Source organism: Oreochromis aureus, linkage group 7 (assembly GCF_013358895.1).
Source record: "Oreochromis aureus strain Israel breed Guangdong linkage group 7, ZZ_aureus, whole genome shotgun sequence".
Lineage (NCBI taxonomy): Eukaryota > Metazoa > Chordata > Actinopteri > Cichliformes > Cichlidae > Oreochromis > Oreochromis aureus.
In genome coordinates, this window is record NC_052948.1 from 45761137 (window position 1) to 45784756 (window position 23620).

General features: G+C 40.0%; 1 protein-coding gene across 1 annotated transcript in view; it reads right to left on the reverse strand.

Annotated features, from left to right (window-relative positions):
* The window catches only part of LOC116331839 (astrotactin-2), a 273527-nt gene that overhangs the window by 18316 nt on the left and 231591 nt on the right, over positions 1–23620 (reverse strand). The window contains exon 20 of the mRNA XM_039615109.1: positions 5509–5650. Within this exon, the coding sequence (XP_039471043.1) occupies positions 5509–5650 (142 nt within the window). The remainder of the gene's footprint in view (positions 1–5508; positions 5651–23620) is intronic.

A 23620-nucleotide genomic window follows, 5' to 3' on the forward strand; every position in this document is an offset into this window, starting at 1 on the left:
ATCAGAGCTCGACCACCTTAAATGACTGGTAATATGAGATGTTTGTGCTGGTATTCTGTTTGTTTTTTACCGAAAGAGGCACTGCGCATTAAGGCCAGACATCTTCTCTTTGGCCTGAGGTGTTCAAAAAAAAAATACTTGTTCAGTTTTTCTTTAATTGTACTGTCATAAACTTTAACATTTAACACGTGAATTAAAGCCTGTAGAGTCTGACATGTAGCTCTCGGATATCTAGCAATTGTTGCATGGTCTGGCGTTGGGGCAAATCTGCTGGGATATCAGCCCCTGGAAGATTGTGGCATTGTTATAATACAATTAATTAACTGTATTAATGCATTGTATAATGTATTAATGTACAACAAACTGCCAAAACTTCTGCTTTTATATAGTGGTCATACTTTCTGATGAATAACTGGTCTATAGCATTTGATTAGTAGCATTTGGCTACTACTTACCCTCTTAATTCCTCTAGAAGCAATGGGGGTTTACATAGTTTTTTTCACAAGACTGCAAAGAGTTCTTTGAAAACTGTTTTGGTTTTTTGAAAACCACAGGGAAATGACTATCCCAGTGGGTAGGACAGTGGCACTGTTGCCTCACAGCAAGAAGGTCCTGGGTTTGAATCCATCACCTGACCTTTCTGTGCGGAGTTCGTATGTTCTTCCTGTGTTTGCATTGGTTCTCTCTGAGTACTTCGATTTCTATCCAAAGAAGTCGAAGTACACCAGTCTGTTTCAACGTGACAGTTTGGTGACCTGTGTGCCTCCCCTTTCACCCTATGGCAGCTGGGATAGGGTGAAAATTTTACCTTACAATAATACATAGAGAGAAAAAACCCAACAATCATATGACTGCCCATGAGCAAGCTCTTTGGCGACAGTGGGAAGGAAAAACTCCCTCTTAACAGGAAGAAACCTCCAGCAGAACCAGACTCAGGGAGGGGCGGCCATCTGCCGCAACCGGTTAGGGTGAGAAAAAGAAGGCAGGATATGTGATGTGAGGTGATGTGATGGTGGTGCTTAAACACAAGGCTGCAGCAATATTTCATGTTGAGAGATAACAGTCCTCAGCACAAAGTGTCCTTTCTCCTTTATGTGCATTCAAAGCCCCAAAAATACACTCTTTCAAGGTTTGGAAAGTTCCACAGCTTGGACCAAGGAGACAAATGATTTGAATGAGAAGCAGAGGAGGCCAACTTTGTCCACTGGGAACAACTATCATTGAACATAAGAGGTGGCCGGCAACGCCAAATATCAGCCACTTGAAAGGCAGTCTTGAGATCACTTCCCAGGCATTTCAACCCCTACTCACACCTCGAACATGTGACCTTAAAAACTCACACAATGGCATGGTGAGGCAATGGCTTACAAAGGATTCACACCTTGGTTGCTGTGACTGCAGTGACCAATGGCTTAATTCACACCTTGGCTCATGTGACCCCTCACGATTCACATGATGACTGGGGAGTAAATAAGTCTCAGGATCACCTCCAAAGAGGACAAAATTATTATGGGTGAATTACTTGGAACTCTCCATCAGTTTTTGGAGCTGAGAAAGCCTCTTAGATTAGAAGTGAAATGCCTTCAAAGGTCTTGAAACATATTCAAGCATTTAGGACTAACATTATCTGGATGACTAAGAACTTGCACAGACATACAACCAGGAGACTGTGACTCATGTTACATTTGGAAAGTTGAACTGGACTTTTTTTGTTTTCACTAGCCTTAAAATTCCTTTCACTCACTGTTTGGTTTAGTTTAAATATTCAAAATTTTTTGGTTTAGTTAAGGCACTAAGAAATACAAGGTTACTAGTTACTTTAAACCTAAATGGTGAAAAATGATCCTAAATAGCTTTTTGACAGAAGCCATATTTGACCCACTGTGGGTGAAAACAGGCTGAATTAGCTTAGATTATTAGATTCCTGAAAGTAGCCACCCTTTGCTTTTTTGACAGCGCTGCAAGCCCTTGGCCTTCTCTCGATGAGCTTCATGATGTAGTCAGTCACCTGTCAGGGTGCCTTGTCAGGGTCCATTTGTGGAATTTCTTGCCTTCTTAATGGGGTTGGGACCATCAGTTGTGTTGTGCAGAAGTCAGGTTAGTACAGAGCTAACAGCCCTATTTGACAACTGTTTATGGGAACAACATATTATACACCATATTATGGCAAGAACCACTCAGCTAAGTAAAGAGGAACGACAGTCTATCATTACTTCAAGAACTTTGAATGTGTCCCCAAGTGCAGTCACAAAAACCATCAAGCACTACAACAAAACTGGCTCACATGAGGAAAGGAAAACCAATAGTCACCTCTGCTACTGACGATAAATTCATCCAGGTCACCAGGCTGGGAAATCACAAGTTAACAGCACCTCAGATAAATGCCACACAGAGTTCCAGCAGCAGACACATCTCCACATCAACTGTTCAGAGGACACTAATCATAAATCAGGCCTGGTCAAATAGCTGCAAAGAAACCACGACTAAGGAAAAGCAAGACTGGTTTTTCCAAGAAACACAAGGAATGGACATTAGACCAGTGGAAATCTGTGCTTTGGCCTGGTGACTCGAAATCTGAGATCTTTGGTTCCACCCGTCGTGTCTTTGTGCGGTGCGCAAAAGGTGAGTATTTATTTGTCAAACAGGGCAATGACCCCAAACACACCTCCAGGCTGTGTAAGAGCTATTTGACCAAGCAGGAGAGTGATGGAGTGCTGTGCCAAATGGCCTGGCCTCCACAGTGCTAAACCCAATGGAGATGGTTTGGGATGAGATGGACCAGAGTGAAGGCAAAAGGGCCAACGGGTGCTCAGCATCTCTGGGAACTCCTTCAAGACTGTTGGAAAACCATTTCAGGTGACAACCTCATGAATCATCGAGAGAATCCCAAGAGTGTGCAAAGCAGTAATCGAAGCAAAGGGTGGCTTCTTTAAAGAATCTAACATATAAAACATGTTTTGAGTTATTTAACACTTTTACATAATTCCATACAGGGAGTGCAGAATTATTAGGCAAATGAGTATTTTGTCCACATCATCCTCTTCATGCATGTTGTCTTACTCCAAGCTGTATAGGCTCGAAAGCCTACTACCAATTAAGCATATTAGGTGATGTGCATCTCTGTAATGAGAAGGGGTGTGGTCTAATGACATCAACACCCTATATCAGGTGTGCATAATTATTAGGCAACCTCCTTTCCTTTGGCAAAATGGGTCAAAAGAAGGACTTGACAGGCTCAGAAAAGTCAAAAATAGTGAGATATCTTGCAGAGGGATGCAGCAGTCTTAAAATTGCAAAGCTTCTGAAGCGTGATCATCGAACAATCAAGCGTTTCATTCAAAATAGTCAACAGGGTCGCAAGAAGCATGTGGAAAAACCAAGGCGCAAAATAACTGCCCATGAACTGAGAAAAGTCAAACGTGCAGCTGCCAAGATGCCACTTGCCACCAGTTTGGCCATATTTCAGAGCTGCAACATCACTGGAGTGCCCAAATGCACAAGGTGTGCAATACTCAGAGACATGGCCAAGGTAAGAAAGGCTGAAAGAGGCGACCACCACTGAACAAGACACACAAGCTGAAACGTCAAGACTGGGCCAAGAAATATCTCAAGACTGATTTTTCTAAGGTTTTATGGACTGATGAAATGAGAGTGAGTCTTGATGGGCCAGATGGATGGGCCCGTGGCTGGATTGGTAAAGGGCAGAGAGCTCCAGTCCGACTCAGGCGCCAGCAAGGTGGAGGTGGAGTACTGGTTTGGGCTGGTATCATCAAAGATGAGCTTGTGGGGCCTTTTCGGGTTGAGGATGGAGTCAAGCTCAACTCCCAGTCCTACTGCCAGTTTCTGGAAGACACCTTCTTCAAGCAGTGGTACAGGAAGAAGTCTGCATCCTTCAAGAAAAACATGATTTTCATGCAGGACAATGCTCCATCACACGCGTCCAAGTACTCCACAGCGTGGCTGGCAAGAAAGGGTATAAAAGAAGAAAAACTAATGACATGGCCTCCTTGTTCACCTGATCTGAACCCCATTGAGAACCTGTGGTCCATCATCAAATGTGAGATTTACAAGGAGGGGAAAACAGTACACCTCTCTGAACAGTGTCTGGGAGGCTGTGGTTGCTGCTGCACTTAATGTTGATGGTGAACAGATCAAAACACTGACAGAATCCATGGATGGCAGGCTTTTGAGTGTCCTTGCAAAGAAAGGTGGCTATATTGGTCGCTGATTTGTTTTTGTTTTGTTTTTGAATGTCAGAAATGTACATTTGTGAATGTGGAGATGTTATATTGGTTTCACTGGTAAAAATAAATAAGTGAAATGGGTATATATTTGTTTTTTGTTAAGTTACCTAATAATTATGCACAGTAATAGTCACCTGCACACACAGATATCCCCCTAAAATAGCTAAAACTAAAAACAAACTAAAGACTACTTCCAAAAACATTCAGCTTTGATATTAATGAGTTTTTTGGGTTCATTGAGAACATGGTTGTTGTTCAATAATAAAATTATTCCTGAAAAATACAACTTGCCTAATAATTCTGCACTCCCCGTACCTGTTCATTCATAGTTTGCTTGTTAATTTATTAAGATTATGTAAACAACATACAAAGTTCATTTAGCAAATAAAAGAAGAAAAAAAAGATACAAAATAAAGCTAATATATTTCAATATTGCTTCACCTGTAGTGATTCAGTTACATATTGAAAAGGAGTGGGAAGATAACTTATGGCAAAGAGTGGAAGTTAAATCCACTCTTTGCCATAAGCTATCGGTCAATATTTAATCAGCTTCCTTACTGATATAATCTGCAGTAATAATAACGAACATATTTCTAATATAATATAGACACCACATCATATCATTATGTTTTTGTGATCCTATAACTTTACCTCCACACCAATACCTCCAGTTTCTAAAAGTTATTTGTAAAATTCAATGAGCATGAATAAAATTTCCTAAACAGAGACTTTCACTGAATTTCAACATTTTCCCTTTCTTTATTACTCATGAAGATCATATCGTTATAACTCTTTTTGAACTGCTTTATGTTTGGACATTGCTTCAGCTCCATACTCGAACTGCTCCATAGTTTTGATGCCTTCAGTGATAATCTACAATTTAAACAGTTATGAAAAATAAAACATGTCCAAATGCTCGACTGGTACTGTATATTGTAGGGTAGTGTTTTGTACATTTGCATAGCAAGCAAAACCTCCCCAGTTTGATCCTGGAATGGGACTCAAATCCCTTTGTGGCTGCGTCAGGAAGGGCATCCGTCAAGAGAACTTGGCCAAATTAAACATGTGGAGCTACCTCTTGGCTCTTGGTGAATAGTGGAGCAGCAAACAATCTAAACTTGATTTTCATTGTAATGGTGATGATCTTTCTATTTTTTTAGGGCCGTTGAGAGAAAATGTTTCTGCCCACTGATCTTAAGAGGCAGTGACAAACACCATTGGCTTGGTGTAGTTCAATGAGGCAGAGGGCAAAGAAGAGACTTACTTGTAGAGGCTGTCAGGTTCCAGGCACTTGAAGACCACTGAATATAGCACAGAGTGGGGATGGTCTCCACTCCTCCTCCCAGCAACAACACAGGATGAACCCAAACCAGAAAACAGATCATCCATCAAGCTCAGAACCTCACCTTATAAAGAGATAACATTGGAAAGAAATGGAAAACAATGAAAGCATGAACTGAAGTCTGAACCAAAGAAAGGTTCTTACAAAAAGGTCACTTTGGATATGTTATTTGGCCTGTTTTACTATTAAATATTTTGAGGGGGAAAAAAATGAACAATTGCTAACGTATCTTTCAACATTGCATTTTATCTATTGTTCCATCTATTGCGAAACAATCCCACATGTTTTGGTTCTACCACATGTTTTAACATAAGAAAAACAACAGTGCAAAACACGAGCTTAGTCATGAATGGATTTCTACATTTAGGCATGGAGCTCTTGTAACTGTGCAATTTGAATTGTGTTGTTTCACCTCTGCCTGCTCAAGCCGAGGCCATAATAAATGGGACTTTTTACTGTCAGGAACCCATTCACATTACATTACAGAACTGTAAAAAGAACAGGATTTCATACACTTTTTGACTTATTGTACATGCTACTATTACACTGACACCTCCCTGAACACAGTGGTGTCTCAAAAAACAGCTTACTTTACAAGCTGTGCAAGAAAAGCAATGCACAATTGTTCATTTAGACACAAGCATACACAACATCAGTTTCCAGTACTCATGGGGGTGATGGAAAAAAGCGAGACCTGTCAAACTACTGTGGTTTAAAAGCTCTCAAATAGTTGGATTTTAAACTATTTCTACATGAGGTAAAGGGCAGCTTAATTTTAGCTTATGATACGTGTGCCAAATTATAAACACAGAGAGTCTGGCTGGTGGGGCACAAGGGGATGGCAAGAAAAGGTTGCAAGGAAGAGGAAAAAGAACTGCACGAATGAATGATTTGACCTTTTCACAGAAAGAGCTCTGTGTATAGCAGGTTGCCCCCAAACACATTCCAGCACTATTACAGGATTACTCCTCCAAAGGTCTTACCTTTCTAAACATCACTCTAAAACTGTATTAATTTATATTGTTGTTAAAACCCACATAAGGCTGGAAGTAAGTTGTGATTACTGGTATCAGTTTTGTTCAAAACAACATCTCAGGGATGTTGGTGGTGTGTCGTGTAGCACACAGTTCAAATAGAAATTAAACTTTATCTTTTACCTTAAGCAACTTTCAACAATAAAAAAAACCAACTGAACAAAAATCTGGTCCATCACAGAGTCTAAAATAAAAAAAATAATAATAATACAAAAAAAACACAGCATGCACAAATGTTCAGTAAAATAAAAAAATAGAAAAAAGGTCAGGAGAGAACTAGTAAAGAGCGAGGGTGTACAAGAAAAAAGGCAGTGAGTTTTATGATTATGTTTTATGATTTTGGACGTGGTCGAGGAGAAGAATGATGTCGTCAGGGGATGTTTTGATGATCAGGATAAATCAAAAAGTTGAAACGCGACTAAAGTATACTTCAGAAGTTTTTGGAGAAGTTGGGGAGATTTGTCATTTTTATTTTTATTATTATTATTCTGACTTGCAAAAATCAAGTGACAGGGCTACTGACAAACTGAGAGCTTAGTCTCTGACAAGTAAGTTATTGTTTATTGCTAAGACAAAATTAGTGGGGTTTTTTTTGTTTGTTTGTTTTAAACGGCACTTTCAAAAACTTGGCAGACAACAAAAATATCTCTCTGAAGATTTGAAATAGCGTATTCACACAAACCTTCTAGGACATGATTTTTGCATAAATTAAGTAGTGACAAGTAAAAATAGATAAAAGGATTAAATGAAAGAGATACATCTGGCAAGCTGTAGTAGATTACCCAGTAACTGCCATCAATTCATAACTCACTTATCTTGTATTAGAGATGCACGAGCAGGTTTCCTTAACAGTTATAATAAACACTTGAAGTTCTCCCTGTGCCTGCATGTGTTCCCTCCAGCTACACTGGCTTCCTTGGACAGTCTAAGGATGTGCTCGGTTTTCGTTAATTAGTGATTTAGTTAGGTATTATTGGACATACGGTACAGTACGTATATTTAAATAGCAGCATTTGGTATTAATTAGCTGATCAAAAAGACAAATTACTATACAATTATCAATTCAAAGAGTCACCAAAGACCATAGTGGGTACTAACATAACTATTAAATAACTAATAAATATTTTAATTATTCTTACAACAAATTATTAAACCAATGAGACTACCCTCTTTCCATATCAATTTACAATACAATTTATGCAGCACAACACAACCCAGTCCTTTAGACTGATCCTTCATAGGAACACTGACAGTTCTGGCACCTTGAGAGTGATGAGGAGTACTTTGAAATATTGCTCACAGCATGCGACTATAAAAAAGCAGAGCTAACAAAAATTGAAAGCATTCAGTTTTTGTTCAGAATAATAAAGACAGATTACCGTGCCTGATCTGTACCCTGAAAGCAACTCTAAATTCCTTCTAACATGCTTTGAGCATCAGTAAGAGCAGAAACGTACCATATAAATACCAGTCCACTTACCAAAGGGTTGAAGAGAACTTAAAATACAGATTTGTGTTTTAGAACTTGGCCTCACAATATCAACATAAGTTTTGTGCAGATCATTACCAAAATCTACAAGAAGAATAATTCATTCACTGCCATAACACATAGTGCAGGACTGGGGGCAAGCATGTGTACTTTGGTACCGCATGCTTACAATCTTCTGTTTTAGAGAGTATGGAGAGGATGTGCATGTCTATTTCCATCTGGTATCACAGGAGAGGAAACGTGAGGAGGGTTTGTGTCTGTATGCATCCCTAGGAGTGGAGAATGGGGTGATTAACTGAATATGTTCACACGTGCGAAATGATGTATGACTCAACTGCTAAAGTGGAAGTTTTTTTTACAAGCTATTGGCACACATATTGGCACACATGTTTGGCTGTGTCTATGCGTGTTTTTCATTTCTACTCAAGACTTTCAAATGTGATAGCTTAAAAGGGGATATCTTGTAAGTGATTTCATATCAGAATTAGGTCAAGATAATCAAAATCCAATCCATTAACAATAGAATAAGATATGTGAGCACACCCAGAAGCAGCATTTATTGTTATGAGGGTTCCTCATGGGTAGGCCTGTGGTCCGTCAACATTTCTGTCAATACCGAAGCCAAACAGCTCACAGCTGGCAAAAATTAAGGCCCCTGAAATTCTATTACGGTAAAAGCCATTTTGCGTGTTCTCCAGCTTACATGGCGATTAAAACCTCATGGTAAATGCCAGGTGACCTTTTTAGTAAGCAGAGAAAAGAACAAATAACAGCAAATCATGGGAAAGTGACGACTTGGGCTGACTGACAGTGTACAAGAGAACCACTCTGATTCAAACACATCCTGGCCTTGTAACTATGATGTAGTTGCAAACAAGTCAAGATAAGTTTATTTGTACAGACCGATATCATATACAATGTCTCAAAGAGCTTTGCTGCGCCACAACAGAAACAGTTCCTGACCCAGGCTGGTGCAAAGTCTCTGAAAAAACAAAACAAAACAAGGAATACCCCTCTCGGAAAACCTTGGCACGTAACAAAACACAAAAAGGAGGAGGTAGGGAGGGCAAAAGAGAATCAAAGAGGTCCTTCCTTCACGGAAAGCATGAGGTGAATAAGTAGCAGCAAGTGGAAGACACAATAACAAAAATAACTGCAGCACACAAAAACACAACTGTGGTATTATAAAAGAGTAAATGTGTATGCAGAGAAAATCTACACATGTACTGTGGACTGTATTTATATTCACGTTTATGTGCATCTTCTGAACTTGGATGTGGAAATGTGTGCACATGTGGGGGTATTCTGTCTTTAAACCAAACTTGCCATTCTGTTATGGCAGACATAGCCTTTCACTTACAGTTCCTACTTCATGCACTGTGAAACTGCTTTAGCCATTACTTGAGCTGGGCGATATGACCCAAAATTCATATCTCGATAGCCTCCAGTTTACTGCATCTGAGGACAGGAATGAGCCATACAGGTCTCAATAAACAAGAGTCACATTTATGACTCCAATGGCACTCTACGGGTTTGTTTCTTAATGAAGACAGCTATCTCCAAAAGTTGATTCTGTTCATCTGGACGTAGCGTTTTCTGGGAGAAACGTTTCGTCACTCATCCAAGTGACTTCTTCAGTCTCAGCTGACTGCAGGTTTCCCCAAATCTTATAAACAGTAGGTCTGTGAAGGTTCTCAGTCATCCAGGTCATCGTAGTCAAAGGAGTTTGCAAAGAAAAGCGTCTGGACTTCTTTAAGTTGCTTGAAGACGTTTCACGAGGGGGGTCCTTTGTCCCTCCTTGGGGGGATACTCCCACTGGGTTTAAATCTGGGACTCTCGGCCATTTGACCTTAGAACTGAAGAAGCTTCTCGGATGAGAGGTGAAACGTCTTCAAGCAACTTAAAGAAGTCCAGACGCTTTTCTTTGGAAACTCCTTTGGCCTTATAAACAGTACATTTGCATAATGACTTAAACCAGCCCACTGAAGGAACAATGGGCTGTGAGGTCAGTTCCTTAATCATAATTATGTAAATTCTCATGACCATTGATCAACAACCACTGACCAAAACCCACTGATCAAAGAACAATGATCAATGGCCATGAGTACCATTCACAGAGAGTTGGGGAATGGCTGCAATCACAGCATTATAAGATGGCGAAAGATGTACCCTTAGGCCCCCTCCTCGATTCAGAGATGGTCTTTCCCTCTTCACGTAAATGGCCTCCTTGACTCCGCGCTCAAACCAGCGTTCTTCCCTGTCCAGGATGTGTACATCCTCATCGTTGAAAGAGTGTCCACTGGCCTGTAGGTGTAAATAAACTGCACAGAAGAGCTACGAGGTAGCTCTTCTGTGTTGTGCCATCCGCTTCGCCAGAGGATGGCACAACTACAGGTTTTCGCTTGGGCAGCGGTTGTCCAAGCGAAAACCTGTAGTGATCCCGTATGTGTCAGGAGTATCGGAGCAGTCGAGACGCATTTTTTCTAAACACCGGGTCTCTGTTGCTTTTAAACCCCAAAACACGCTGCGCCAAAAATTGGTCCACCCCAAGGATCGGGTCCCCCGACACAAACAGAGTAACATAGTGTACGCTGTTAAGTGCCAGGAGGATTACCAGGATTTATACATCGGGGAAACCAAACAACCTCTGGCGAAGCGGATGGCACAACACAGAAGAGCTACCTCGTCAGGCCAGGACTCTGCAGTTTATTTACACCTACAGGCCAGTGGACACTCTTTCAATGATGAGGATGTACACATCCTGGACAGGGAAGAACGCTGGTTTGAGCGCGGAGTCAAGGAGGCCATTTAAGTGAAGAGGGAAAGACCATCTCTGAATTGAGGAGGGGGCCTAAGGGTACATCTTTCGCCATCTTACAATGCTGTGATTGCAGCCATTCCCCAACTCTCTGTGAATGGTACTCATGGCCATTGATCAGTGTTCTTTGATCAGTGGGTTTTGGTCAGTGATTGTTGATCAATGGTCATGGGAATTTGCATAATTATGATTAAGGAACTGACCTCACAGCCCATTGTTCCTTCAGTGGGCTGGTTTAAGTCATTATGCAAATGTACTGGTTATAAGGTTTGGGGAAACCTGCAGTCAGCTGAGACTGAAGAAGTCACTTGGATGAGTGACGAAACGTTTCTCCCACAAAACGCTACGTCCAGATGAACAGAATCAACTTTTGGAGATTTACTTTCCTGGATGATTGAGAATGCATCAAGACGAAGACAGCCATCCCACCCATGCAAGCAGAGACAGACACATTGACACAAACTGTTCTGTTGTGGAGTCACACACTGGGTCATATGCTCAAGTTTGCCTTAAGTGCTGAAAATCTAGTCAAACCTCGCAAAGATACTTCCATCCTATCAATACATGACCACCACCAGACCAATACACACCCAGACACAGACACATACAAACCTCTCATTTTACTACTGAAACTGGTTAAGCAAAAGTTAAAGATGTGCTCCCAAAACCACTGAGGAGAGGGGAAGAAATGCAACACAAGTGTAATCTTTAGTGTTTCCCCACACAGAGGCTTTAATTTGTTAGACCACTCAGCCAGATTAACCCTCAACCAAGTATGCTTGGTGATTCAGTTTAGCATCCCCCTAGAGCTGGGCGATAGGACCCAAAATTCATATCTCGATATTTTTTAGCTCGATGGCGATATAAGATATATATCTTGATATTTTTTTAAAGCCATAAAGTAAGAACAAAAAGAGAGTTCTTAGTCAAAGCTGTGTCCCAGATGTCACACAGGCACTTTTATTAACATACAGCATAGACGTACATGAAAAAAACTACTCAAAAATAAATTATGAGCATTTATTAAATAATGATGCTCTATAAATAAAAGAAAACTGTTGTTTTGTGCATAACAAAGAGCTCACAATTGTGCAGTCAAAATGTAAACTAAAAGACGCCGAGCATAATAACATAGACAGATTTCACAGCTGCTCTGTTCCCAACTTCTACTGCGTGACTGACAGCCTGGAGTTTGAAATCCGCTTAATAACCATGTCTCTGAACAGGTGCCATTTATGGTCCTTATACACACACAATACGGTAATATTACGTTGAAGCACAGTACGTATTACTCGCGAGGCTCCTCGGTAGCCGTAATGCTCGACAATCCATCAAGCGGTGCAGCTCCGTAGCTTACCAAAGTCGAACTAAAACATTTTTTGACAGATTGCTGAGCGCTGTGTATCACAAAAAATCGGTTCGCGGTCATCAAGCACAACCAGAATTCATACAAAAGGCGCGCAGTCAACTTTTGAGAAGATGAAAGGATTTCAGGCCGTGCATGGCGTTAGCGTGGCTAGCTCGTTAGCGTGGCTAGCTCGTTAACACGTTGACGCCGTCCAGCCCCACGCACGGGGCGATGCGCAGTAACTCATTAACGGAGATTTGCCGTGTCCATCTTGTTGCTGCCTGCAGGTGAAGCGATGGGGGAGGAGGGGGAGTTGTGTTCAGTGAAGGAGAGGCGAGGTCGAGTAACGTTGCGTAAAGACAAAAGTGGACGAAAGAGAGGCAAACTTGCGGCTCCGCAACTATAATTATAATATAACATAGACTATATCGATATAAAGGATATTGTCACATCTTATATCTCGTATAAAAATATATCGATATTTTTAAAAAACTCGATATATCGCCCAGCTCTAGCCATTACCTGTATTTGTCTTTCTATGTATGTTTTTATTTGAATGAGAATGTATATGCAAATCGTCAAGGTGAGCTGGTTTATGGGTTAGATATGTTTAGATTTTTTTTTCTTCAAGGAGGAAATTTGAAAGTATCAGAAGAAAAAAAAATAATGTAATTGGAATTGCTAAATGAACTCATTCACTTAAATACAAGTGAGTAATATGTGAGACTTATTCACTACTGAACACTTATGCACTTTTTTATCCAACAAGTATAAGTAGTTGCTTCAAACTGCTGAATTTGTATTGTATAGCTTTTCATTGCAAGGAGATATTGGTGTAAGTAAGGTAGGGATTGATAAGGGTAGAAAATCAAAAATAATCAAAAAAATTTTAGGAATCTCCAAATCACCCATCTGCTTCAGTCTCAAAAAAGGAAGAAAAAAACTGAACCGGCAAACTCAGCAACACTAAAAAGTTTGAAAGACCACAAAAGACAACTAAAGTGCATGATGAGAGAATTATTTCCATGGTTAAGAAATACAATTACACAACAAAGCCTTTATGAATGGAAATACAAATGGTTTACAACAAGGTGCAAACCACTGGTTACATGGATTCGACTTTGCCAAAAAACATCTAAAATGGTCTGCACAGTTCTGCAAAACGTTCTGGCCAGATGAAACCAAGATTAACTTGCACCAGATGGGAAGATAAAAGTATGAAGAAGGAGAGAAAGACTCACGATCTGAATCATACCGCATTATCTGTCAAACATGGTGCAGGGAATGTAATGGCGTGGCCATGAATGGCTCTCAGTGGAACTGGGTCACTCGTGTTTATTGATGATGTGGCTGCTGATAGAACTATCAGGATAAATGCTAAATTGTACATGGCAAAACTGATCAGACAGCATTTCACAGTGTGAATGGATGATGACCCAAAGCATACTGCAAAAGGAACAGTATGGTTTGTGAGATAAAAAACTGAAAGGGACGCACAAACAAGCAGCAGCTGAAGGTTGCTGCAAGGCGATACTAAGTATAAAAATGTCAGTCATTCTTCAAAAGTTAATATAATCGTTTTGTTAAACCCACTGAATTAAAGCTAAAGTTCTGCACCTCTGTTACACATTGAATCTATGTGCAAAGGCAAAACTAGAAAAACTAGAAAAAACTGTCTTTGTCCTACAATTTGTTCTGCATATACTATAAAATTTAACTAACTAACTAACTAACTAACTAAGTGTGACCTGCTCCAGCGTCTCCTCCATATTTGGGTGCCACCACAATAACTGCACTCCTTCTGGCCAGTATTTAACTACTGCTTCAGGAGTCCTCCAGACCAACCAGCCTTCTTCCCAACAGATGGTTGCCTTCTATGGCAGGCAGCTATGACCTTCTGACCACAGCTCCTAAATGAGTGTTTCTGCAACTGAGTCTTTGAAGATGGCCAACTCAGATGCTATGTCCCCCATCTCCCTTGGGATGCAATTAACTGTTCAGTAACTGCAGGGTTTACCATTTCTGTCCAGCAGTCTTTCCTGCCATCTGATCCAACTCGCCACTAGTTGGTCAGCTCTGCTAATCTCTTCAACCTTGTGTCTAATCACTGACCAATGGGCTAAGGTGCTTTGGTAAAATTTAAACTTGTGCTCTGCTTTAGGTCAGGCCATTCCTACAAATGACCTCTCTTCCAGTCCACTATCCAAGATCTCATCCAGAATCGCCTTGCCATCCAGAGCCTTGCTCTCTGTGACTCAGTCATGCAGAGGTGACCCTCTCACTCTGTAGTGCAAATTCCATGACTGCAGCGCTCAGCCAGCCAGGGGCTTGTTAGTATCCCCACAAACTCCCTGGTGCCTCTCATTATATGCAAAATCTGGATAAGGATAGAGTCCAGCCCCCCTCAGCGGTTTGGTTCCAGAACCCTTGTGTAGAGGTGAGCCCAAATATAATTAGTTGGTACCACTCCACCTAACACACTACCTTTTTAAAAAAATATTTTTAAACAGATAAAAAAAGCTGTTAGCAAGCTTGTCTTCCTGATCTGGCTCCAAGAGCGGGTCCTGGTTTCCCTCACTGAGGAAGCTGCACCATCTCAGATGCAATTCTTTTTTCTTTTTTTTTTTTTAATGAGACTGGTGACGTTTCATTTTACTGGAATTGTTGCTCAATATGATTCATGTTTTCTACAATCACAGTGTTGCTTTGTCAAAGTGAATATAATCTGCACAACACACTATTCGCTGAACTTTTTCTTCCTCATTTAAGTTATTTCTTGAAAGTATTGGCTGTTGAGATGACATATTGTTCCTGAGCAGGAACTAATCCTATGGACAAACTCAGTGGAATGCTTACATCTTGATAACACATTCATTTGCAAGAGTAAAAAGAGCATTACGTCAGAGTTTTGCAGTTATCTGAAATTAATCAACTTCCCTTCAGCTAATAATAATTGAGTTTTTACCCAGGCCATCGTTTAATCAAAGATAAGATATCATATTTAAATGTAAAATAACATATGGGTATGAATGAAAGCATGAAGAAACAAGTTTAGCAGATGTAATGACAAAACCGATTAATTAATTATTTGATCATCCTTAAGGATTAATTTAAATGTTTAATTGCACTGTCATCCTGCTTGCCATAGTTATACAGTTCTATTAAAGGCAGCTCTTATAGGGAGAAGGTCAAATGAGGTTACAGCTAGATGACAAAGTGGCATGCAAACTGAAAATTGTTTCATGGACACAAGCCTTGACTACCTACTGTTGAAAAAATTTGATCTGACTTGAGCTATTATAGATATGCAATATCTGGTGCTCTGGATGTTTATCAGCTTCTTTATTTTTGTTTGTTTCCTTTTCAGAATAATATGGGACACTGGCTATGACTACCTGTGAATTAAAATCTGTTAGGCAGTGACCTTACCTTACCTTTTCTACATAGCAAGAAATTGGCTCAGAAGGGGTTGCTTTCTTACAGACTAATGGCCTCGTAGGGCCATCTGTACCACGTCTGGTCATTTTTATTGCTTTTGGCTTTGCTTTTTCCTTTTGGCCCTCCTGCTGAATCTGAATTAAGACAAGAGGTGTCAGTACTGACAGGCTGTTTGGTTGTATCTTACTGTTGTGCTGCACTGTTTGATGAATTGATTTGCAGTGTCATCCTTTACCTGCTATACAAGGAGAATAGTGTAAACTCATGGCATCAACTAGTTCTATTGTACAACACTGTGAGGAGACTTGTGTAGCGAGGCATTAAACTAAAACCACTTGTGTCAGCTAACACAGTGGCCAGCACAGGCATTGTGTTTCTGGACATTCACGCTTAGTTAGATTTGACTGAGTATACATATAAAATGTCATGGTTCTCAAGATCTGGAGAGGTCGTGGTGTGTACCTTTTGTCTTAGCCTCTTCCACCAGGGCGGAACTGGGCCCTGATTCCCCGCCTCTGAACCCGCCCTGAACACACACCTGTGGCTCATTCACACAGATCCTGGCAAACTACTTAAGATGGAAAGAGAGACTGCTTCCTCGCTGGATCGTCACACTACCTAGCGTCAGTGTAGCCTAGCCTATGAAAGTGTTCCTTGTGATCTCTTAGAGTTTCCCCCCTGACATTGTTTTTCTCTGTGTACAGACCTTCTTGATCCCCTGCCCGTCTTCCCTGCCGTCTGGATCTCTGTGGACAAGTGTGAGTGAGCGTGAGCTTTTGGAGTGGACATTCGGAGTGAGCTGAAGAGGGGCGTGTGTGTGCCCCCGTCTTGGACCTTCCCTTTGAACCCCGCTTTACTCCCCCGGAGCCCCGTGTTATCCGTTTCACTGTATATATGTATATATTCTCACTTGGTGTCACGTTGTGAATAAACCCTCACCTTCTCTCCGTACTTCAGAATCCTGCGAGTGAGTCCTTTGCCTACTACTCTGTGACATAAAATGGAAATATTTTTATAATGAAGTTTCAACAAAAAGTAGAGATGAATGAGAATTTTGACTTTTTTTTTCTTTTTTTACTTTTTATTCTCAAAAGACAACATGGGCAATGAAAAAAAAAATGAGGGAACATTTACTATTGTGAATGAAGCTTAATGTGTGAGTTTCATGTGTAAGTGTTTGAATAATACTGGCCTGATCTATTTATAATTCTTATAACTTTCTTTTATAGCACATAACCTGGATCAGTATTTGCTTTGTATGTGTCCCTATACTGCTAAACGTACACAATGTGTGGAATTAATAGGGAACAACAAAGTAAACATAATAATTTTGATTTACTCCTCTACACAATCACAACTAATATTCACACAAGCCACTGACATCCAATTTCCCAGATATAAATATCCCATGATGTCACTGGCATTGATCCAAGTCCAAGACTGAGTTATTTACCATCACTACTTTGGCTTCCTCAGGGGTTCCATTTATTTGTATCATCGCTTTAACAATTTATTTTCCACGATTAGTGTATCTTATTTTGTTTCATTATCTTTGTCTGCCAATAGCAGTGTTCTTCTTTTTTTGAGATGTTCATCCCGCTCAGGTTCTTCACTTGTCTTAGTAGCTCAGTCTTGTGCTATTAACAACCCTAACAGGAATTGTTTTGGTGTCTATTCAGGGTGGGATGTGTTGGCTACTACAGTGATACATTTAATTGCAATTTTTTTGCTTTAAAAGGACTTAATAAGTTGCCATTTCTTTCTTTTTTTTCAGCTCTTGCATCATGGCACTCTCAGCTCTACTTCCAGCCATTTCATCTGCATAAGTTCGGTGTGTAGATTAAACATTTCGTGGTTGTTTATTGTTCCAGGTCGTTGAGCTTTCCTTCCCTTAAGTAGTTATCTTGCCTTTCTCTTTAACAATATTCTTTAGTTGTCAGATCGGAATCAAAACCATGATGCATGCTCCTCTTTCTCAGAATGTTAGCTTTCTACTGTGTCTCTTCTATATATAACACCATACAGTCCAACAAAAACTTGCCCACCTAAATCAGCATTTCCCTGTCATTGTGCTAATATTGAAATAACGCATATATAACTATTACAACACTGATTTAAAACAAGCCTTTGTATAAAGAATATATAACACGATTATAAAGTGTTTTATATCAAATTTATATAATGCATACTGTAAATGATGTAAGTTTACCTGTAAATTTACATGTAAATATAAACAGACTCAGTGCCTATATCTTGACTTTATTTGGGAGCACAAACACAATGGTAACCAAAATGTCCAGTCAGTGATTATAATAGCTGCAAGCAATTCTCAGCAGGCTTGCTGCTAGTCTTTCCTTGATAAGCATGGGTTTCTATTGAGAGTGCATATTTATTTCTACCATTTTGTGCCTGCAATGCCCCAAATTTGCAAAACAACTAATCAATCCTAATTTAATGCATAAATGCATTTTAAAATTGATTTTTAGCCGCCACCAAATTCAACAAAGATCAAGCCCAGGCACAAACTGTGTCAAACAGACAAATATCTCATTATAAATAATGGGGACAAAACAGGCTGCAACAAACAATGATGAATGAAAAGGAAGGAACTGAGAGGCAGCATCCTTATCTTGTCTTAGTAATAATTCCATAATTCCAGTGCACTTCCATTAGCGAGAGTTTGGGGACATTGAATGATTGTTGTAATTAATGAGAGATGGAGAGACCTGTGGCGAAGACAGAGAGACTAACAATATGTGTGTGAAGAGGCAAAATGGGAAAGGAAGCAAAAAGGGAAAGGGACTGCAGAAAGCCCTTGGCCCCCTGCCTGCAATCTGCAATCTGCTGATGGCGAAGCTCGTGACGAGGAGGTGCACAGCGTCCATTTTTAGCGATGAGGTCATCTTTAATTAACAAAACAAAGAGAGTCAGCTGTGTCACTCCAATCTGTTATCTGCAACCATGCTCAAGGACACCCTTTATCTCCATATAATTCAATCTCTTTGAATGAGGGCTTATCGACGCATTGGGGTGCATTCTTGGTCTCAACCAATGATGGAGCTGTTACATAAACAGGGGAGGGGGATACCGCTGGCTCTGATCGCATAAAAAAGGGCGACATGAGGAAAGAGGATAGGTATGTAGAAGTATGAGACATGTGATAATAGATGTAAGCAAAGCCGTGGAGCATCTCCATGTTATTTATCCCAATAAGCTGGCTGGTTAAGCTGGAAGGAGGAAACTGGAACTAAAATAAGGGCAAAGATCAAATGGCTAATCCATTTCTGAGTCCAACAGTGCCAGCGTGAGGTGACATCATTGCTGTGTAACCCTCAGTCCTGCTGCTGTCTGGTTTCTCTCTCCTCCAACTTGTGTTCTGTCTTATTCTTTCCTCATTGTCTTCTCTTTTTTGCATCTGTCTCTCAGAGAGACTTTCCACATTTTCTGGGGTTTTTTTGTGTGTGTTCCTGTCAGTCCTGTAATTGTTCCAGTCTGCCATGCCCTCTGAGATTTTTTTTTCATGCCACAAAATCAGGTGTCACACAGCAGTGACGCAACACACAGACTCACAGGTTTTTAATTAGCACCAAGTGTGTGTGCATTTGTGCGAGGGTTGCGGGAAGCACAGTGCTACGCTGATGAATGCGCTCACAAAAAAAGTGTCACATCAGCACAACTGTGATTTAAGGACAAGCCACTGAAATTAGCAGCTGAGAAGATAATGCAGGAATGGTACAAATGTGATGATGGAAACCAAACTGTCTGTGTTTAGCCAAAAAAGAGGCACTAGTAAGATTTTGCTTTTCCCTTCATTGTTTGTGCTTCACTTTTTTTTAAAAGAACTCCCAGGGAGATCGACAAGAAACATAGCTGAGAAACAAGAACATCATATTGCAAGTATGTCACTATTTATTCCCACACTTTCAAAACATTGTCTTGCATCATTTTGCAAAAAAAAAAAAAAAGGTTTAGCAGGCTGAGTTTCGGGCTGTGGTGCCACATAGCTTAAATGAAACCAGGTCAGTTCCTTACCATCCTTAGCTTTCTTATGAATACCAAATACAAATATTACAAAAGTATCACTTTAATTACTTTACCATTACTTTAGGCACAAGTTAAAATGGATGTGCCTTCAGTATAGAGTAAACAGTATACTAATTCTCTGTCACTCTATCACTGAGCCAACTTTTGGTTGTATTAAAACTAGACTTTCTAGTGTTTTAATGCTTTTTGCAAAATCTCTTACGATCTGTGATTATCTTATTTTTCACATCTGGTTTGACCCATTGGTGCTGTGCTGACTGCCGAACTAGCTTCTTTGTGAACACTGCCTCTGCATTGGTGTGCCATCTAGAGGCATGAGCCTGAGTCTGAAGTCAATGATTTAAACACATCCATTCCTCATCAGGGGAGTAAATAATACTTAGAGGGAAGAGGTCTATTCCCTATATTAGTTTACCCTTAGTCATATTATACTAACGGATTTTATTGGCGCTATCACCCCATATTCAGATGGAAGATTAAAACAGAAATAGTGTTTTGACCAAAACAAAAAGTGCCACTAATGTTCAGGGATTCCCTCAAATTTGATTCTGTTTCTAACAGATAATATGAGCAGTTAATTGCTTTCTGTGGTGGTCACCAGAGGTCACAGAGATATCCATTTTAATTTGACTGCCCATCAGGATCATTGTTCATGTTTAGAGGTTGTATATATACCCATTAAAACCTTCTTATCTTTGTAACAGATGTTGTGCACAAGGCACATTCCACTAGTGTAGAATCCCCTGTTCCAGTCGTTATTAACTGCTCACTTCACTTGCGTGCATGCTAATATTTTAAAATAAGCTAGACGTTTTTTAACATAAGTTGTGTATCTGTAAGTTGTGACACAATTCTTTGGAAACCCCTGAAGGAAAACAGAGCTCACTGGTTGAGAGGTGACTTTGCAAAGATGTTCTATTTATTGACGCTTTAACTGTCAATTTCCTTGAAATATAAATAACTGATAATTCAAAGGTGCTCTTTCCACCATCTTGGCTTGTACCCCAGTCTGGCAGGGTGAAAGTGTGCTGCTGTAAAGACAAACGCTGGGGCAGATTTATAACACAAGAAAAATCAAGAGCATCACTGCAAAATGAAGTACTGCACTGTCATTTCTTTTATCTTGTAGGTTTTATTTTCATACTCTTCAGAAGTGAAAATAATAACTGGAAAATTTTATTAACTACAGAGCCCTATGCTCCACAACAGTATTTTTTGACTCTGATCAGTGCATCACTGTGGATGCATTTTGCATGGCGGCGTCTCTGTCGACACACTGCAGATACACATTCTGGGGACGGGATTCCCCAGTAATCTCTCAAAACTATAAGAATTCTCTTTTGCATGCCAGTTTAGTCTGACTGGAATAGGTAGTCAGAGCAAAAACAATACAATATTTCAAATTACTTCTACAGCAATGTGTCACTTCTCAAGTTATTTAGAACCACACGTGTTTCCCAACTTCTACCGTAGCAATATAAACTCTGGGTTCCAGCAATAGTGAAGTTCAAGCTTAAAATGAACCTTTTTACTAACATTTCCCGTGTTACTACGTGCAAACTGGAGGCTTTTGAGAATAGCACAGAGGTATCTACTATGGACGTGATTATATTTAAGTCCTTAGGGTTGCTAGTACACAGCGTTGTCCACATAAACAACAAAATAAATGCACTAAGGGCTCATCTGCTATCCTTACTACTCATGATTTGTGAGGGACCAGGGTGAAGCCTTAAAAAAAGTGACAAATTTTTTCAAAAAGTACTGATAAGTAGGATAAGCTAAGGAAATTGGTTCCTAATAGCTTGTACAGATGTGGTTAGAATGGCTAACGTTACAAAATAAATGCTTCTTGGAGCAAAAGGAGTGAACGGAGACAAATGGCAACAAATGATATATATAAAAAGTGAAAATAAACTCAGTTGTTGGCTGTTTCTCAGCCCCGATGAAAGTTTTAAGGTTGCAGGAAGACATGCTATTGACAGACTTCATACATCGCATTGTATTTTGTTACCTGCTTTTATTTTTAAGGCCTTTTTTGTTTATAATAGTTAGTACAACAGCCCTACCATATGTAAAAATAATATTGTCTTGTCCTGGATTCACGGCCAAATATGGTGCAAGTAGAGCAGGCTAAGAAAAAAAAATTTAGGGAGAGGCATAGAAGTGGTATAAGAAACGAGAAGTCAGCGAGCTAACGTGGCTGGTTCTTACGCCACCAACCGTACTGATGGAGGGTTTATAATTGAATAAGGCACTTCCAAAGAACACACTCAAACTTTGACAAGAAATTTCCAGTAAACACAGATCCCCTTTCCCAATTATGAGGTAACTGAGGTGTAGAATCAATACGCATCACCAGGCAAGACGGAGTCACATCAGAAACATTTATGAATATTAGCTTGGAGGAAGAGAGCTTTCACTGTAAAGATTTTCAAGGACTTTATGATTGCGTCTATTCATGCAGGAAGTTGTTAAGGATGAAAAACCTAAGCCAAAAGGGTGGCACATTACGTCATTCAAATCAGCTTATTTAACCCCAGCTTGTGGAAAAAAGCATTTGAAAAATAAAAGCGAGTCTTCGTCTTTAGCGATGACTGGAGCGATGACTGAATTGACTTTTTTCTTCTTCTTTTTTTTCTCCAAGAGTTATCCCCACACATTTCAGCTGAGGTGTGTGAATGACTTACTCTGCTGATGTCTAACAGATAAATATGTGAGTGCAGCTTTAATTTATATCACAAATCATGTAAAAGCAGGTTGCACATGCCGCTTTCCAGTGACCTGAACAATAGAGGGACACGGTCTTTTCTCCTGTCCTCGTCTAGACAGCAATAACATAGAAACATGGCTTTGTGAATCCAATAAAGACTGCATCCAAGTGTCTGCATCTTCACACTCTTTCTGTCTGCCATCTGTATGAGTGTGCATATGGCTGTGTGTGCTCTGGATGTGTGACTCATACTCAGCACGGCTGAGTGTCTGTTTGAAGCCGTCTATATTTCTTCTACGTCAGATGCCAGCCTGTAGCAGTGTTTCAGCTTTGAATGGATGCAGATGCATCCTCAAGTTCCATTAACGCTGGCTTTGGCTATACCCCATCTCTTGGATGAAGGTACTGCTATTACTACTGATGAAGTAGGATGCGGTCATACTCATCCCTCTCTACCATACATTGTTATTAGTGTTTTATCTAGCTTTTTGTTTCCAGTAATACTGAAAAACAACTGTTATTTGTATGTTTTATGTTTACATTTCTGAACACCATAGGTGTCCTGTAATTTATCACGGGAGAGCCAAATGCATCAAAGAGCACTTTTATAATAAACTAGTCTCTTATTCAACATTCAAATATAAAAATACAAAAAGTCACATCTTCCATAATATTCCCTCTTTAACACATGAAAAGTGAATATCACCTCACACTGCTTTATAGTGCCAACTGTCATCCCTGACTTAAGCTTTGGATCAGGATTTTTCCCTAGAATGGTCAAACATGGTTTTACTGTAATTCAGCCGAATAATCCTAGAGTGTACCCACCCTAAGATGTTGGAGAAGCTTGACTACGAGCTCAGTGGTTCATATCGTCACACAGTCTCGGAAAATGTGAACGGGGAAAATCAAGCAGAAACACTTGTTTCCAGAAAACCACCAACATGCCCTGAAGCAAAAGGTTTATCCCCCAAACTGCTGCTTGGCCAACGAAGGCTGGCCTTAGTGGCAGCTGCCATAAGGAAATCTGTCTATGTGCATTTGTCTGTGAAAGGCAGGAGGAGCTGAGAAAAAAATAGCACTGAGGAATGGCTCGGCTTTAAAACATATTACGTTTTTTATACACAAGGTGAGCATTGTATAGTGCTCAGCT